Consider the following 18021-nt stretch of genomic DNA (forward strand, 5'->3'; position numbering starts at 1 on the left):
GAATCCAGAGAATGAAATATGCTACAATACTAAACTTATTGCTAAGTAAAGCTACTCCTTCAACGGATAACCAAGATGGTCTTATCTGTTGAGGCTACAAACACTAGATTTCTACTTAAGTGTTTTGTTTAACTTATCATCAAACTAATACACATATTCCTAACAACTACGGAGGCAAATTGTTGCCATCTTGGCTCTGCTAGAGAGGCTCCTAGTTGGCCAAAAGGCCTAATTTTGTAGGCTGGTCATCTTTGAGCACTATGAAAGAAAATCGTGGCTGTCTTGGCTCTGCTACGGAGGCTCCTGGTTGGCCAAAAGGTCTCAATTTGTGGGCTGGTCAGCCGGGAGCACTACGAAAGAAAATTATGGCCGTCTTGGCTCTGCTGCGGAGGTTCGTGGTCGGCCATATGCCCTCCAAATGTTAGCTGGTTGACCAGGGCCACTACGAAGGAAAATTGAGGTCGTCTTGGCTCCGTTACGGAGGCTCCAGGTTGGCCAAAAGGCCTCAATTTGTAGGCTGGTCGGACGGAAGCACTATAAAAGCAAATCGTGGCCATCTTGGCTTTGCTATAGAGGCTGCTGGTTGGCCAAATGGCCTCAATTTATGGGCTGGTCAGCCAGGAGCACTGCGGAAGCAAATTATGGTCGTCTTAGCGCTGCTACGGAGGCTCCTGGTTGGCCAATAGGCCTGAATTTGTAGGCTGGTCGGCCGGGAGCACTACAGAAGCAAATTGTGGTCGTCTTGGCTATGCTACGGAGGCTCCTGGTTAGCCAAAATGCCTCAATTGGTGAGCTGGTCAGCCGGGAGCACTACAGAAGAAAATTGTGGCCATCTTGGCTCTGCTACGGAGGCTCCTGTTGGAAATATGCCCTCCAAATGTTGGCTGGTTGGCCAGAGCCACTACGGAGGTAAATTTTTGCCATCTTGGCTCTCCTACAAAGGCTCCTAGTTGGCCAAAAGGGCTCAATTTATGGGCTGGTCAGCCGGGAGCACAACGGAAGCAAATCATGGCTGTCTTGGCTATGCTATGGAGGCTCTTGGTTGGCCAAAAGGCCTTTATTTGTCGGTTGGTCGGCCAAGAGCAATATGAAGGCAAATTGTGGTTATCTTGGCTCCGCTATAGAGGGTCCTAGTTGGCCAAAAGGCCTCAATTTATGGGTTGGTCAGCCGGGAGCACTATGGAAGTAAATTATGGCCATCTTGGCTCTGCTATGGACGCTCCAGGTTGGCAAAAAGGATTCAATTTGTGGGCTAGTCGGCCGGGAGGACTACAAAAGCAAATTGTGGCTGTTTTGGCAATGCTATGAAAGCTCCTGGTTAGCCAAAAGCCCTCAATTTGTTGGCTGGTTGGATGGGAGCCCTACGAAAGAAAATTGTGGCCGTATTGGCTCTGCTGCAGAGGCTCCTGGTTGGCCAAAAGGCCTCAATTGGTGGGCTGGTCGGGCGGGAGCACAACGGAAGCAAATTGTAGCCGTCTTGGCTCTGCTACGGAGGCTCCTGGTCGGCCATATGCCCTACAAATATTGGCGGGTTGGCTAGGGTCACTACGGAGGCTCCTGGTTAGCCAAAAGGCCTTAATTTGTGGGCTGGTTTCCCGGGAGCACTACGAAAGCAAACTGTTGCCATCTTAGCTCTGCTACGGAGGCTCCTGGTTGGAAAAAAGTCCTCAATTTATGGGCTGGTTGTCCGGGAGCACTACAGAAGCAAATTCTGGTCATCTTGGCTATGCTACAGAGGCTCTTGGTTAGCCAAAACGCCTTAATTTATGGGCTCGTCAGCCGGGAGCACTACAGAAGAAAATTATGGCCATCTTAGCTTTGCTACGGAGGCTCCCGGTCGGTAATATGCCCTCCAAATGTTGGTTGGTTGGCCAGGGCCACTACGGAGGCTCCTGGTTGGCCAAAAGGCCTCAATTTGTGGGTTGGTCTTCTGCGAGCACTACATTAACAAATTGTGGCCGTCTTGGCTCTGCTATCGAGGCTCCTGGTCAGCCATATGCCTTCCAAAGGATGGCTGGTTGGCCAGGGCCACTATGGAGGTAAATTATTGTCATCTTCGCTCTTCTACAGAGGCTTCTAGTTGGATAAAATGCCTCAATTTGTGGGTTGGTTGGGTGGGAGCATAACGGAAGCAAATCTTGGTCGTCTTGGCTCTGCTACGGAGGCTCCTGGTTGGCGAAAAGGCCTCAATTTCTGGGTTGGTCGGCCAGGAGCACTACAGAGGCAAATTGTGACCATCTTGGCTCCGCTACGGAGGCTCTTGGTTGGCCAAAATGCCTCAATTTATGAGCTGGTCGGCGGAAAACACTACGGAAGAAAATTATGGCCACCTTAGCTCTGCTACAAAGGCTCCTGGTTGGCCAAAAGGACTCAATTTGTGCATTGGTCGGCCGGGAGAACTACATAAGCAAATTGTGGCTGTCTTGGCTATGCTACGGAGGCTCCTGGTTAGCCAAAAGGCCTCAATTTATGGGCTGGTCAGCCCGGAGCACTACGGAAGCATATTATGGATGACATGGCTCTGCTACGGAGGCTCCTGGTTGGCCATATGCCCTCCAAATGTTGGTTGGTTTTCCAGGCAGCTACAGAGGCTCCTGGTTGGACAAAACTCCTCAATTTGTGGGCTGGTCAGGCAGGAGCACTATGAAAGCAAATTATGGTTGTCTTGTCTTTGCTACAGAGGCTCCTCGTTGGTAAAAAGGCCTCAATTTGTGGTTTGGTCAGCCGAGAGCATTATAGAAGCAAATTATGGCCCTCTTGGCTCTGCTACAGAGGCTCTTAGTTGGCCAAAAGGTCTCAATTTGTGGGTTGGTCAGTTGGGAGCACTACTGAAGCAAATTGTGGCCGTCTTGGCTCGGCTACGGAGGTTCCTGGTTGGCCAAAAGGCCTAAATTTGTGGGTTGGTCGGTCGGGAGTACTACGAAAGCAAATGGTGACCGTCTTGGCTCTGCTATGGAGGCTCCTGGTCAACCATATGCCCTCCAAATGTTAGTTGGTCGGCTAGGGCAACTGTGGAGGAAAATTGTGGCATCTTGGCTCTGCTACAGAGGCTCCTGGTTGGCCAAAAGCCCTCAATTTGTTGGTGGGTTGGTTGGGAGCCCTTCAAAAGGAAATTGTGGTCATATTGGATCTGCTGCGGAGGCTCTTGGTTGGCCAAAAGGCCTCAATTTGTGGGTTGGTTGTCCAAGAGCACTATAGAAGCAAAATCTGGCCCTCTTTCTCTGCTACGGAGGCTCCTGGTTGGACAAAAGGCCTCAATTTATGGGTTGGTCGGTCGAGTGCACTACGGAAGCAAATTGTGGCCGTCTTGGCATTGCTACGGAGGCACTTGGTTGGCCAAAAGGCCTTAATTTATGGGCTGGTCGGCCAGGAGCACTACGGAAGTAAATTGTGACTGTCTTGGCTCTACTACGGAGGCTCCTAATCGGCCATATAGCCTCCAAATTTTGGTTGGTCGGACAGGCCACTATAGAGGCAAATTGTTACCATCTTGGCTCTGCTATAGAGGCTCCTAGTTGGCCAAAAGGCCTAATTTTGTAGGCTGGTCATCTTTGAGCTCTACGAAAGAAAATCGTGGCTGTGTTGGCTCTGCTACGGAGGCTCCTGGTTGGCTAAAAGGTCTCAATTTGTGGGCTGGTCAGCCGGGAGCACTACGGAAGAAAATTGTTGCCATCTTGGCTCTGCTACGGAGGCTTCTAGTTAGCAATATGCCCTCTAAATTTTGGCTGGTTGGCCAGGGCCACTACGGAGGCAAATTATGGCTGTCTTGGCTCTGTTACGGAGGCTCCTTGTTTGCTAAAAGGCCTCAATTTTTGGGTTTGTCAGCCAGGAGCACTACAAATGCAATTTATGGCCGTCTTGGATCCGCTATGAAAGCTCCTGATTGGCCAAAAGGCCCCAAGTTATGGATTGGTCATTTGGGAGCACTACGGAAGAAAATTGTGGCTATCTTGGCTCTGCTACAGAGGCTCCTTCTTGGCCAAAAGGCCTCAATTTATGGGCTGGTCCACCAGGAGAACTAAATAAGAAAATTATGGCCATTTTGGCTATGCTATAGAGGCTCCTGGTTAGCCAAAATACCTCAATTTGCGGGCTGGTCAGTTGGGATCACTACGGAAGTAAATTGTGTTCATCTTAGCTCTGCTACCGAGGCTCCTGGTCGACCATATGAACTCCAACTATTGGCTGGTTGGTTAGAGCCACTACGGAGTTAAATTATTGCCGTCTTGGCTCTACTACGGAGGCTCCTAGTTGGACAAAAGGCCTCAATTTATGGGCTGGTCAACCGGGAGCATAACGGAAGCAAATCGTGGCCATCTTGGCTCTAATACAGAGGCTCCTGGTTGGCCAAAAGGCCTCGATTTGTGGGTTGGTCGGCTGAGAGCACTACGGAGGCAAATTGTGGTCATCTGGCCTCCGCTACGGAGGCTCCTGGTTGGCCAAAAGGCCTTAATTTATGGGCTAGTCGGGCGGGAGCACTACAGAAGCAAATTATGGCCATCTTGGCTTTGCTACGGAGACTCCTCATGCACAAAAAGGCCTCAATTTGTGGGTTGATCGGCCAACAGCACTACAGAAGCAAATTGTGGCCCTCTTGGCTCTGTTATGGATGCTCTTGGTTGGCCAAAATATCTCAATTTGTGGGTTGGTCGGCTGGGAGCACTATGGAAGCAAATTGTGACCATCTTGGCTCTGCTATGGAAGTTCCTAGTTGGCCAAAAGGCCTAAATTTATGGGCTGATCAATCATTAGAACTATAGAAGCAAATTATAGCCGTCTTGGCTCTACTACGGAGGCTCCCAATCAGCCATATGCCCTCCAAATATTTATTGGTTGGCCAGGGCCACTATGGAGGAAAATTGTGGTCGTCATGGCTCTGTTACAGAGGCTCCTGGTTGGCCAAAAGGCCTCAATTTATTGGCTAGTTGGCCGGGAGCACTACGAAAGCAAATCGTGGCTGTATTGACTCTGCTGCGGAGGCTCCTGGTTGGCCAAAAGGCCTCAATTTGTAGGCTGGTCCGCTGGGACCACTTTGGAATCAAATTGTGGCAGTCTTGGCTCTTGGCCAAAAGGCCTCAATTTATGGGTTGCTCGGCCGGGTGAACTACGGAAGCAAATTGTGGCCATCTTGGCAATTCTACGGAGGCTCTTGGTTGGCCAAAAGGCCCTAATTTTTGGGCTGGTTGGCCGGCAGCACTACGGAAGTAAATTGTGACCATCTTGGCTCTACTACGGAGGCTCCTTGTTGGCCATATGCCCTCCAAATATTGGCTGGTCGGCCAGAGCCACTATGGAGGTAAATTGTGGCCATCTTGGCTCTGCTATAGAGGCTTCTGGTTAGCCAAAAGACCTCAATTTATGGGATGGTCGGCTTTGAGCACTATGAAAGCAAATCGTGGCTGTCTTGGCTCTGCTACAGAGGCTTCTGGTTGCCCAAAAGGCCTCAATTTGTGGGCTGCTCGGCCGGGAGCACTATGAGCACAAATTGTGGTCGTCTTGGCTCTGTTACGGAAACTTTTGTTGGCCATATTGCCTCCAATTATTGGTTGGTCAGCCAGGGCCATTATAGAGGCAAGTTGAGATCATCTTGGCTCTACTATGGAGCCTCCTAGGGTGCCATATGCCCTCCGATTATTGGCTGGTCGGCCAGAGCCACTATGGAGGCAAGTTGTGACCATCTTGGCTCTGCTACAGAGGCTCCTCATTGTCCATATGCCCTCTAATTATTGGTTGGTCGGCCGCAGCTACTCCGGATGGACCTTGGGAGCCTCTTGTAAGGTAGTCTGATCTGTCAGGAGGAGAATATTCTGTTCTCGTACTTGTGAGTTCAGCTGAAAAGCTAATCTTGCCTTTATCTTTACAAGTTTTTCTAATCATGGTTATTAACGTAATCATCCCTAAGTTAAGACTAATGACTTTTATTTAGTCCCAACCAGGCTTTTCTCGGAGGACTGATACGATAAGTGATGTCCTGCACCATTTTTTTGTTTATTATTTCATCCGTTCTTACTTCTCGATCGTTCTTCTCCACCATTTCTGATATTCTTTTAGAGATGTACCTGCTAGCATGAACCAGGCAGACTTATGACCTATTGTAGTAGGTGACCCTTTTCCTATAAAAGAAGATGAGAAGTGCTCATTTTCATTCACACTTTCATTTCCCAACTTCTCAAATTCTCAAACTCTCTCAAGCTTCTATCTTTCTTCAAGGTCTTCAAGAATGTCTAGCGGACAAGGTCCTAGAAAGTCCTCTTTCTCCTAGAAGGAAGCTCTGCTCAAGAGGGCTACAGTTTGCTCCCTTCAAGGTATAGCTCTCGTCTCGCCCTTCTCCATTAACCGTTGTTCCAACAGCCTAAATAATATGTTAGACGAGAGGGCGGATGAGTACCCTAGTACCGTCCATTTCAATACATTTCATCACATGAGTATGCTCCACTAGAAAGATATCGAAGAGATTCAGTCGACTTACTCATGGCCCAACTGCTTAAGGATTCGCAAAGCTAAGCCTAGCGAGAGGGCTTGCAACCTCTTCCACCAAAGGCTAGTCGTGTATAAGTCAGCCCTTAAGTCCGGGCTACGGTTTCCCCTACATCCTTTCATTCTGAGGCTTCTAGCTGAGCTAAAGATTCATCCATGCCAACTTTACCCCAACGGGTGGGCTTCCATTATTCTGTTTATAGTGAGATGTCACAACTTGGGCATCCCCTTGAGTGTGAAGAAATTTCAAAATATTTTCATGATGAAAGCTTCTCCTTTGCGCAGATCCGGTTTGGTTGTGATACTACATATAGCTCATGTTCCTTATATGGTGAATGCTAGATCTCTTCATGACTTGAAACATAAATGGAGCAAGAAGTTTATGGTCGTTGAATGGAAGGGTAGAGACTAGGGGACGTACTTCAGACGTGCCTTTAGCAGCCCAGTTGATAGTTCTCATTTCATTCTTAATCTTTCAGATATCGAGCTTCTAGCCCAAGATCTCCTCATTGATAATGACGGGAGAACCCCTTATTGGGAGTTCGTAACAGAAACCAAGCTTGTTGAAGTTCGCCTTAACAGCCTCTCTATAGAAAGTATTTATTTTCATTTCTCCTTAACTTTGTGTAAGTTTATTCTTATATCTGCTTTCTTTTCTTCTTGTTTCAGCTGCCGAGGCTATTGATGCCAATTTCAACATGAGCGATGCTGTTACAGGTGTGATGGCCAGAGATGTAGCCAAGAAGGCTAACTGTGTTCCTAAGATTCCTTCCTTCTTTGAGGCGTTGGGATCCGGTTAGAAGATGACTAAAGACTTTGACGAGAATGCCAGGACTAGGGCTGAGCATTCGGTCAATTCGGTCAGAAACTGAACCGAACTGAATTAACCAAAAACCGAATTGCTAAATTTTTTGTAACCGAACCGAACCGATTTGATGCATAAACCGAACCAAAAACTGAACCGAATTATTTCGGTTTATTCGATTCGGTTTATGAAAACCGAAATTTTTTAAAAAAATAATTTCTACAACACAAATAAAGTTGCACATTAGTTCTTATAGTCACTTCAAAATTGTTTTTTTAAAAAAAACAAGATAAGTTAAAGATAATTTACACGGCTTAATAAAAAAGAAATTAAAACAAAATTGTGATTTTAAAATTAAAAATATGCGAATTGAATTCACAGGTCACGACCATTAAGTTTTAGTTTACAAACTAAAACATGTACTAACTACTTATTGTGTTATATGGTTTAGTTATTCACCAATACAAACACAAAAGTTAATTTCTTGCACTCTTGCTCAATTACTATATTATATATATATATAATTTAATTGAAAAATATATGTATGGATAATTCGGTTAAACCGAAATATTTTTTTGACAAACCGAACCGAACCGATATTATTTCGGTTTAAACCGAAAAACCGAATTAACCAAAATTTTTGAAAAAACTCAAACCAAACCGAACCGAAATTATACGGTTCGGTTCAGTTTCGGTTCGGTTTTGTTCAGTCCTAGCCAGGACCCCTTTTAGGCCAGGATGGGGTACCTCTACCAATGACTCTGTACTTGGCAGTCCGGGCCTTGCCCTTGAGTGGTCGAAGAACTTCATTGCTCATCCTGACCTCCTATTTGTCTCTTCCGGTGAGAAGCTTCTCGAGGCCGAGATGTTGGGGGCTTAAGCCCTATACCAGGTACAGTTCTCCTTGTATAAATTTCCGTTTAAGTGCACTTTTTCTTATAACTTGGAAAATGATATAGGAATCACTCCTCGGGGACTCGGCCTTTCTTACTTAAACTTTTTATAACTCTATTCATGTTTTCCTTGTTAGGCCAACGCCTACTTCGCCGTGTCCTCCACCTAGGCTGTCAAGATGAGAGGTGACTATGCTGTGTTGCAGACTTTCATGAACAAAATGACTATCTCCTCGGGGGAGTGGGAGTCCAAAGCTCACGAAATGAGGGTAAGCTTGCTGCCATGGAGAGGAAATATGCCAAGACGGAGGAGAAAAGGAAGAAAGAATGGAGAAAGCTCGTAGACTCATACCACAGATCCTCGTCATTCACTAAGATGATGGAAGAGCATGATGATCACATGCACCCTGTCAACCTTGCTCTAGATTAGAAGAGGGGAGGTAACGATGCTCAAGGCATGTGGTCGGATATCATCGACCCGGGTCTTCTATCTTGCCCTTTGCAGCTACCCATTATGGATCCATCCGGACAAGCTTCCGAATATGCTCCCTCGACTCCTCATGTGAGTTCTCAATCGAGTTCTAGTCATGGGGGTTATGGTTCTAAGGGTAAGACCCCCTCGGGTAGCCCTAACTCTAGAGCAGCCCTTCACGGGAAGATTAGGAAGCCGGTTTAAAAAAGCAGCAGCTTAGGGTCAGATGAGGGAGAAGGTTCTTCTGACGAGTGATTTGTGTGGCCTTGCATGGCTTTAGTTGCCTCTTGTGGCTATATTTTCAAAACTTATTTATTCGAACCTTATTGATTGTAAACTATTGGTCCTTCGGGACTTTAACTCGTGATCCTTCGGGATCCCTATCTATGCAATTCATTTTGTTTCATTTCATACTTGTCTTTTTATTTCGGCATTTGGTTTTTCGGGACTTGCATTCTTTAGATGCTCGTACTTAAATAAATTGGTAGATAAGATGATAGAAATAAACTTGCATAAATAGATAATATCTTTAAGAAACGGGTTCAACCCTTACAACAGATGGTTTTATCGACCTTATTTATAAACTTAATACTAAGTACTAGGAACATGTAGTAAATGTCCTAAATATAATAAACCTTCAGGTTTGAAGCATGCCGAGTGTGGGGCACTTTATCACCATTCATGGTTTCTAACTTATAGGATCCTCGTCCTAATATCTTCCTGACCTTATAAGGTCCTTCCCAGTTAGGGGCTAACTTTCCCTTCACTCCGACTCCTGACGCCTTAATCTTTTTTAGAACCAAGTCTCCTTGATGAAAAACCTTTCTTTAACCCTTCTATTGTAATAGAGGGAGGCTCTTCGCTGATGTTCTGCATTACGGGTGTTGGCCTCATCGTTGACCTCATCAATAAGATTGAGAGCGAGCCTCATGCCTTCTTTATTGGTTTCTGATTCATAAGCTTCGATCCTAGGGTATCCAGGCGTGATCTCAAGGGGCGCCACAGCCATGGCTCCGTAGGCCAGCATGAATGGGGTAGCTTTAGTTGTCACTTTACAGGTGGTACGATTTGCCCATAGTATATGTAGCAACTCATCCACCCAGGTGTTTCTCGAGACTTCAACCCTTTTCTTAAGTCCATCCAGGATGATTCTGTTGGCAACTTCCACCTGTCCGTTTGCTTGTGGGTGAATAACCGAGGTGAAGCGAAGCTCTATGCTGTTGTCATCGCAGTACTCTCTAATCTCTGTATTATCAAATTGTTTCTCATTATCCATGACAAGGATGCATGGGATTCCAAATCGGCATATCACATTCTCCGAGAAGAATTGGGCAATTCACTTGGTGGCTATCTTGGCTAGTGCTTTAGCCTCAATCCACTTTGTAAAGTAGTCTATATCGACCATAATGAACTTCCTCTGTCCCGACGCTACAGGAAATGGTCCAAGTATGTCCATTCCCCACATTAAAAAAGGGATGGGTGTGCTAATAGATGTAAGCCTCTCTGGGGGCTTTCGTACTATTTGAGCAAGCCTCTGGCATCTGTCACATTTCTTCACATAAGTTGTTGCATCAGCTAGCATAGTTGTCCAGTAAAATCCCAACCGAGTTATTTTATGAGTGAGGGCCCTGCCCCCCAAGTGTTGTCCATAAATCCTTTCATGGGCTTCTTTAAGTGCCTCTTCTGCTTCAAGAGGTCTCAAGCACTCAGGTAAGGAATAACAAAAGACCTTTTGTAGAGAAGGCTTTTAACCTATAAATAGCTCAACGCTCTAACTTACAACTTGCGTGCCTTCTGGGCATTATCGGGGAGCCACCAAGTCTCTAAGTGGGACTTGATCGGGTCTATCCAATAGTTTGTCACACCAACCGGTGCTATCAGATTTATGACAATAATAGTAGGGGTCTTCAAGACCTGAAAGTAGATGCTTTTCGGATAGTTCTCGATTTCAGATGAGGCAAACTGAGACAAGGCATCAGCCATAGTTTTCTCCTCTCTCGGAACATGTTCTGCGTACCATTCATCAAACTGAGTCAATATTCCCTTTATGACTCTCAGGTACTTGGCCACAGTATCATCTTTGGCCTCAAACTGTCCATTAACCTGAGCAACTACATGTCTTGACTCTCCACAGACCTTCATGTTTTTGGCCCTCACGGCTCTAGCGAAGCCTAAGCCTACTATCAATGCTTCAAATTCTTCTTTATTCTTCGTAGTTGGAAAATCCAACTTCAAAGCATACTCAATCATAAACCCATCGAGACTTTGCAAGACTAGGCCTACAGCACTAAATTTTGTTTTGGACGCTCCGTCAAAATGAAGAACCCAATACTCTTTCTGGGTGGTTTCTTTATTCTTATCATTCTCTCCTCCTTCTGGGGTTATTATCTCTTGCCCCTGACTTCTTGGTCATTAATGGTGCATTCGAACACGAAGTCTGTTAAGGCCTGAGCCTTAATGGTCGTTCAAGGCTAGTACTTGATATCAAATTCTTCTAACTCAATTGCCAACTTGATGAGCCTTCCACTGTCCTTCGGGCTTTGAAGAATGTTCCTCAAGGGTTGGTCTGTCAGGACTTTGATCTTGTGAGCCTGGAAGTATGGTCTCAACTTCTTGGAGGCTGTGATGAGAGCAAGCACGAACTTCTCCGTGGTGGAGTAATTCAACTCTGCTCCATGCAGCACCTTACTTATATAGTGTACAGGCTTCTGGAGCTTATGTTCTTCCTTCACGAGGACTGCAATCATGCCTTATTCAGATACCGCGATGTACAAATAAAGGGTGTCCTCCGGACTTGGTTTGGCCAATAAAGGGGCTTCAGTCATGTACTTCTTTATCTGTTCAAAGGCCTATTGGCTCTCAGCTGTCCATTTAAAATTCTTCACCTTCTTAAGGGTTTTCAAAAAGGGTAGGCATTTATCTCCAGACTTGGAGATAAACCTCCTTAGAGCTACGGTTTTTCCTGAAAGCTTCTGAATATCCTTGATGGAGTGTGGTGGCTCCATATGTAGGATAGCTTTGATCTTGTCAGGGTTGGCCTCTATTCCCCTTTTAGAGACCATGTGGCCCAAAAATTTTCCTGACCCAGTGCCAAGAGCACACTTGGCTGGGTTTAACATCATCTTGTAGTGCCTCAGAACTTCAATGCCTCTCTGTGGTGACTAATATGTCGGCCTTGCTTAGGATTTTGACTAACATGTCATCAATAAAGACCTTCATGATCTTCCCAGTTAGATGGGCAAATATCTTATTTACCAGTCTTTGGTATGTAGCTCCTGCATTCTTAAGTCCAAAAGCCATAACAAGATAACAAAATACACCAAAGTCAATTATGAAAGATACCTTGGGGGTGTCATCCTTATGCATTCTAATCTGATTATAACCACTAAAGCCATCCATAAAGCTTAGCATCTCGTGTCCATCAGTGGCATCGACCAGGGTATCAATCCTCGGTAGGGGGTAACAGTCCTTGGGACAAGCATCATTCAAGTCAATGAAGTCAATTCACATCCTCTATTTCCCATTGGCCTTTTTAACCATTATGGGGTTGGCCAACCATTCAGGGAATTGCACTTCTTCAATGAATCTGGCTTCTAAAAGCTTCTCGACCTCCTGCTTTATGGCTTTCAGCCTATCAGGGGCATAAGTTCTCTTCTTTTACTTCACAACCTTTCGGGTTGGGTCAATATTCAACTTATGAGTTATAAGGTTCGGTTCAATCCCAGGCATATCAGCTGCTGTCCAAGCAAACACATCACTGTTCTCTTATAGGAAAGCTATCATTTGGCCCTTCAAGGGCTTGTCTATAGATGCCCCAATATATGTGACCTTCTCCGGGTCTAAGGGGTCTAAGGGAATTGGGACCAGGTCCTCGGTTGGCTTCCCTTGCAGTTCGTCATTCTCTCGGACATCTATGTCTTCTATGAGGAGGACCTGCCCCCCAATTCCATCGAGCCTAAGTGCTGCGACATAGCAATTACAAACCATTTTCTGATCTCCTTTTGCTTCTCCAGCACCATTCCTAATAGGGAACTTCAGTACCATGTGGTAGGTTGAGGGCACATCCTTAAAAACATGGATCCCTGCTCTACCCATAATAGCATTGTAAGTAGAGGCTGCCTTAACAACCTAAAAGTTTAACATCTGCATGGCCTCCCTATAGTTACGAGAAGTTGTATTGCTCCTTCGACTTTGTATTCCACATGGTTAAATCCATAGATGGGTGCATCAGATGGAGTTAGTTGAGAATTATTATAGCACATCCTTATGAATGTATCATGGAATAGAATTTCCACAGAAGCTCCATTGTCCACTAGGACCCTCATAACAGGACAATTTCCAATTATCAGAGTGATAACCAGAGGATCATCCTGAGGAAATTTCAAACCTTCAAGGTCTAGGTCACCAAATTCAAGCTTCATCTCTGACTTAGAATGCTTAGTTGGTTCTCCAACTATGATCATTACTTCTCTCGCATAAGCTTTTGGGGAGTTTCTTGTAGTTTCAGCTGTTATAGGACCTCTTGAGATTATATTGATTACTGGCCCACGGGGCTGTGGGTTGCGATCTCTGTCGTTACCCCTTCGATCGTCATCTCTTTGATCATTGTCTCTTTTTTGGCCTCCAGCCTCTTCACCCTTGGTGAAATGTCCGAATTTTCCCTTTCGGATCAAATACTCAATCTCATCCACGAGTTGCCTATAATCGTCAGTATCATGATAAACATCTTTATGAAACCTGTAGTATCAACTCTTGTCTTTTTTCTCGGGGTCCCCCCTTATTGGCTTCGACCATTTGTAATCTTTGTCCTTCTCAATTACCATAAGGATTTGGCTCCTTGAAGCGATCAACCTCGCATATTCAGTAAACCTTGGTCGCTGATTCTTCTTAGAAGAGGATGAGTCATAGTTTTTCCAGTTCATGGATACTTGTCCTTGGAATTGCACTCTTGATCCGTCTTCCACTTCTTGTTTCCAGTAGGTTTATTATTCACAGCCATCTTCTTCATACTCTACTCCACCTTGATATACTTTCCGGCCCTATCCTGGAGCTACATCATGCTTTCGGGAGGGCACTTAGCACTACTAGAAAATCAGCATTAGACATCACACATTAGACATCAGTCAGAAAAGTCACTGATGTTAAAAGCCTTTTTTACATCACATAAAAAAAAGTGATGTCTTTTTGGTATGTTTACATCAGCTTTTGAGTAAAGTGATGTCTAAGTTGTTCTTTTAAAAACTATGTCACATCAGTTAACATATAAACCGATGTCCAATTTCTTTTTAACATCGGTTGACATAATAACCGATGTCTAAGCTCAATTTTAAAAAATTAGAGCCCGCTGCTTCTCCCTTTTGCTCCCCGCCCTTAGCCAAATTTTTCCCCCTAGTATATTTCCCCATCCCGCCTATTCACTCATTCACTTTAATAAAATTATAACATAAAATTAAAAATAAATCAAAATCAAAACAAAAACAAAAAATACAATCTCCACAAAAACAAAAACAAAAACTCATTCACTCATTCCCCCTTTCTCTCTCGACTGCTAAACCTAGAGCTCTCAAATGTATGCTTACTGTTTTTCCCCTTTCCGATTAGACCTTGAATCTCCAATTAAACCTCTCAATTTCTTCAACTCATCTCTTAATTTCTTACTGTCTTTCTTTCAAATGTTTTTTTCTCATTTGTTTCAATTTTTGTGACAGATTCGAAGATTAAGGAGTTAAGTGTGTTCATTGAAGTTTAAGGTGAGGAGTAGAGTTTCTTGGAGCTAAATCTTGTAGCTAAGGGTTTATTAAAGCTTAAATCTCGGAGCTAATTAAGTTGGATTTTGGTCTTGGAGTTTGTTGCTGTGTTTCTTGGGATTTTGGAGCTTGCTTTGTTAGGTATATTCTTCTTTACATATCTATTTATATATGTTTGGGTTGCATATATATATTTGTGTAGTTGTATGTATGCATGTGAAATTTAAATGTGTAGTTGCTGCATGTGTAGTTGTATGTGTAGTTAAAATACGGATTTACATGTAATAACAAGTGCTTGTATATATTTGTGTTTGTGTTGTTTGTAAATATATTTATGTTTGGGGCTTGTCGTTGTAAATAGCATGGTTTATGAGTGAATATAGGAATTTTATATTGATTATACTAGGTAGTAAATGTACTATAGTATATAGTAAATTAATATGTTATTTGACAAATAGGTAGTTTGAGAATAACATGGACAAATCTTGGATTTTCAAAGATAGGGACACACTTGACTATGAAATCGGGGTTGAAGAGTTTTTGATATTTGCCAAGGAAAATGCTAGTGATCCTAAAAGAATCCCCTGCCCCTGTAAAAGATGTGCTAACTTCAAAAAATTTGCAATTAAGATTATCAGGAGACATTTATATGAAAATGGTTTTAGTCTGGGGTACCTTGATTGGATTTGGCATACACAAGGGTCTGCAAGTAGGTCATCAGTTAATAGAAATGCTCCGACCCCTGCATCTACGCCTGCCCCTACACCTACGTCTGCCCGCGCACCGATACCTTCCCCTGGCCTTGCATCAGAAATAGTCAATGTTTGTGATGCTGCATATAATTTGAGTGAGTACAATAATGAGTCGTATCAGTTTAGGAGATTTGTGGCTGATGCTGAACAGCCTTTGTATGAGGGTAGTGAATGTACCAAGTTAGAATCGATGCTAAAATTGCACAATTGGAAAGCTAGGTTCGGAATTAGTGATAGTGCCTTTAACGATTTGCTGTCTACCGTTGGCTCTCTCCTTCCTAAGGACAATGTGATGCCACCTAATGCATATGAAGCCAAGAAAACCTTATCCGACTTGGGCCTAGAATACATAAATTATCACTCATGTCCAAACAATTGCATATTGTATCGGGGGGTAAATGTTGATGCTTCCGAGTGTCCTAAGTGTCGTTTATCTCGCTGGAAGTTAGGAAAGGATGGTAAAATAAGGATTAATGTTCCTGCTAAAGTAATGTGGTATTTTCCAATTATACCGAGATTCAAACGGATGTTTAAATATCCTTCTACATCTGAACTAATGACCTGGCACTCAAAGCAGCGAATAGAAGACGGAAAGATGCGGCATCCAGACGACTCTCCTTCTTGGAGAAATATCAACTATAGGTGGCCTCCCTTCGGTAGTGATGCACGAAATATTCATTTGGCATTGTCTGCAGATGGTATAAACCCACATACTAACGGTCTAACCAATAGATACTCTTGTTGGCCAATAGTATTAGTGATTTATAATCTTCCTCCGTGGTTATGTATGAAGAGGAAATTTATGATGCTAACAATTTTAGTTTCTGGTCCACATGAGCCTGGCAATGACGTTGACGTATATTTACAGCCTTTAATCGATGATTTAAAGAAGTTGTGGGAAGAAGGTGAACCAAATGTTTATGATGCATACACCAAGTCATATTTCACTTTAAAAGCAATTTTATTGTGGACAATAAATGACTTTCCTGCATATGGAAATCTGTCCGGATGCGTTAATAAAGGTTATATTTGTTGTCCAGTATGTGCTGATGATACAGTTGCCAAGTATTTAAACCATAGCAGGAAGATGTATTACCAAGGCCATCGGCGTTACTTGGCTAGGAATCATCCATATAGGAAGCAAAAGGCAGCTTTTAATGGACAACAAGAATTAGGGCAGGCACGTCAACCTCTGTCTGGAGAAGAGGTTTTATTGCAGCAAGATAAAATTAAATTTCAGTTTGGGAAGGAAGTAAGGAAGTCAAAGAAGGTTGATTGTCCATGGAAGAAAAAGTCGGTTTTTTTCGAATTAGAATATTGGAAGTTTCACCATGTCCGTCATTGTTTAGATGTCATGCACGTCGAGAAGAACGTGTGTGATAGCTTGATCGGCACACTACTAAACATGAAATCTAAGTCTAAAGATAGTGAAGCTTCTCGTCTTGACATGATTGACATGGGAGTTAGGGCTGATCTAGCTCCACAAAAAGGAGAAAAAAAACCTACTTACCCCCTTCGATTTTTAATTTGTCCAAGGCAAAAAAAAGAAAATGTTATCATCGTTAATGCACATGAAACTTCCTTATGGACACGCGTCGAACATTAAAAACTGTGTTTCCATGGAAGAATTAAAGATGTTTGGGATGAAGTCCCACGACAGCCACATCTTACTCCAACAACTGCTTCCTATTGCAATTCGTGCGGTACTTCCAAAAAAAGTCAGGGTCACCATAATTAGGTTGTGTTTCTTTTTTAATGCTTTGTGCAGCAAAGTTGTAGACGTATCGAAACTAGATAAATTGTAATCAGATGTAATAGTAACTTTTTGTGAGTTGGAAAAAATCTTTCCTGCATCATTTTTTGATATAATGATACATCTCATAGTGCACTTGGTTCGGGAATTACGGTTATGTGGGCTGGTATTTTATAGATGGATGTATGCATTTGAGAGGTTTAATAAGGTGTTGAAGAGTTACGTACGCAACCGTTATTACCCCGAAGGTTGTATAGCTGAATGCTATCTGGGAGAAGAATCAGTAGAATTCTGCCAAGAGTTTGTCAAGAAAGCTTGCACCACTGCTGGTCTTCATAAATATGAAGGCAAGTTAAGTGGTCCATTATCTGTTGTGACAATGAAATCAATCGAAGAAAAAGAGCGGGATGAAGCTCATTTACATGTTCTTCTAAACAACGTTGAAGTACAACCATATATTTTGTAAGAATTTATTAATTTTGTGGTTGTTCAATTAATATATAAATTATATATTTACTGGCTAGTTAATGATTATATTATTTCTGTTAGAATGCATAAGGAGTATCTAGAGGGAATCCATCAAGGAAAAAAGAAAAGTGTTCATTGGCTCTTGAGAGAGCACAATCGCCTTTTTGCCGATTAGTTTCTAGAAAAAGTTAGTATTTTTATAGTTTCATTTGTGCCTAATTTATTTGCTCTGTAGTAATATAAAATTTAGAAGTATTTTGTTTCTGAAAATGTGTAGGTTAGTAGTGAAATGGAGGAGAATCCTGGAGGAGTTTCAGAGACAATAAGATGGATAGCCGGAAAACCATCATTTTCAGTTTTGACTTACGAAGCTTATCTAGTAGACGGGGTCCGATACTTTACAAAAGAGTGAGACGGTGTGAGGGTTGTTCAAAACAGCGGAGTGTCTTTAGTTGCTAAAACTATCCAAGTGTCTAGCGCTAAAGATTTGAACCCCGTAGAAAGTGACTTGACATTTACGGTGTTATCTTAGAAATATGGGAGCTAGATTATCATGCATTCAAAGCCCCGTTATTTTTATGTAATTGGGCAGATAATGACAAGGGAATTAAGGTCGATGATCTTGGGTTCACACTTGTCGATCTAAGTCGACAA

At 43.3% G+C, this 18021-nt stretch overlaps 3 protein-coding genes across 3 annotated transcripts; 1 reads left to right on the top strand and 2 right to left on the bottom strand.

The window, feature by feature from the left end:
* Positions 1–9238: 9238 nt before the first annotated feature.
* LOC141696519 (uncharacterized) lies at positions 9239–9923 on the bottom strand. The gene is made up of 2 exons (XM_074500650.1): positions 9527–9923; positions 9239–9267 (listed from the first exon to the last, which is right to left on the bottom strand). The coding sequence occupies exons 1-2, from the start codon at positions 9921–9923 to the stop codon at positions 9239–9241; spliced, it is 426 nt and encodes a 141-aa protein (XP_074356751.1).
* A 60-nt stretch (positions 9924–9983) lies between these two features.
* Positions 9984–11394, bottom strand: LOC141696525 (uncharacterized). Its single transcript, XM_074500657.1, has 3 exons — positions 11126–11394; positions 10517–11051; positions 9984–10376 (listed from the first exon to the last, which is right to left on the bottom strand). The coding sequence occupies exons 1-3, from the start codon at positions 11392–11394 to the stop codon at positions 9984–9986; spliced, it is 1197 nt and encodes a 398-aa protein (XP_074356758.1).
* Positions 11395–14868: 3474 nt separating this feature from the next.
* Positions 14869–16752, top strand: LOC141696534 (uncharacterized). Its single transcript, XM_074500662.1, has one exon. The coding sequence runs from the start codon at positions 14869–14871 to the stop codon at positions 16750–16752; it is 1884 nt and encodes a 627-aa protein (XP_074356763.1).
* Positions 16753–18021: the final 1269 nt, after the last annotated feature.

The sequence above is a fragment of the Apium graveolens genome, chromosome 2, assembly GCF_009905375.1.
Source record: "Apium graveolens cultivar Ventura chromosome 2, ASM990537v1, whole genome shotgun sequence".
NCBI classification, from domain to species: Eukaryota; Viridiplantae; Streptophyta; class Magnoliopsida; order Apiales; family Apiaceae; genus Apium; species Apium graveolens.

Coding starts and splice junctions, on each gene's coding strand:
- LOC141696534 (XM_074500662.1), top strand. CDS start 14,869: ATGGACAAATCTTGGATTTTCAAAGATAGGGACACACTTGACTATGAA.
- LOC141696525 (XM_074500657.1), bottom strand. CDS start 11,394: ATGATTGCAGTCCTCGTGAAGGAAGAACATAAGCTCCAGAAGCCTGTA. Junction 11,052..11,125: donor TTAGAAGAATTTGATATCAA/GTACTAGCCTTG, acceptor TTAATGACCAAG/AAGTCAGGGGCAAGAGATAA. Junction 10,377..10,516: donor TCATAAATCTGATAGCACCG/GTTGGTGTGACA, acceptor TCTCTACAAAAG/GTCTTTTGTTATTCCTTACC.
- LOC141696519 (XM_074500650.1), bottom strand. CDS start 9,923: ATGGATAATGAGAAACAATTTGATAATACAGAGATTAGAGAGTACTGC. Junction 9,268..9,526: donor CAACGATGAGGCCAACACCC/GTAATGCAGAAC, acceptor TATTATATTTAG/GACATTTACTACATGTTCCT.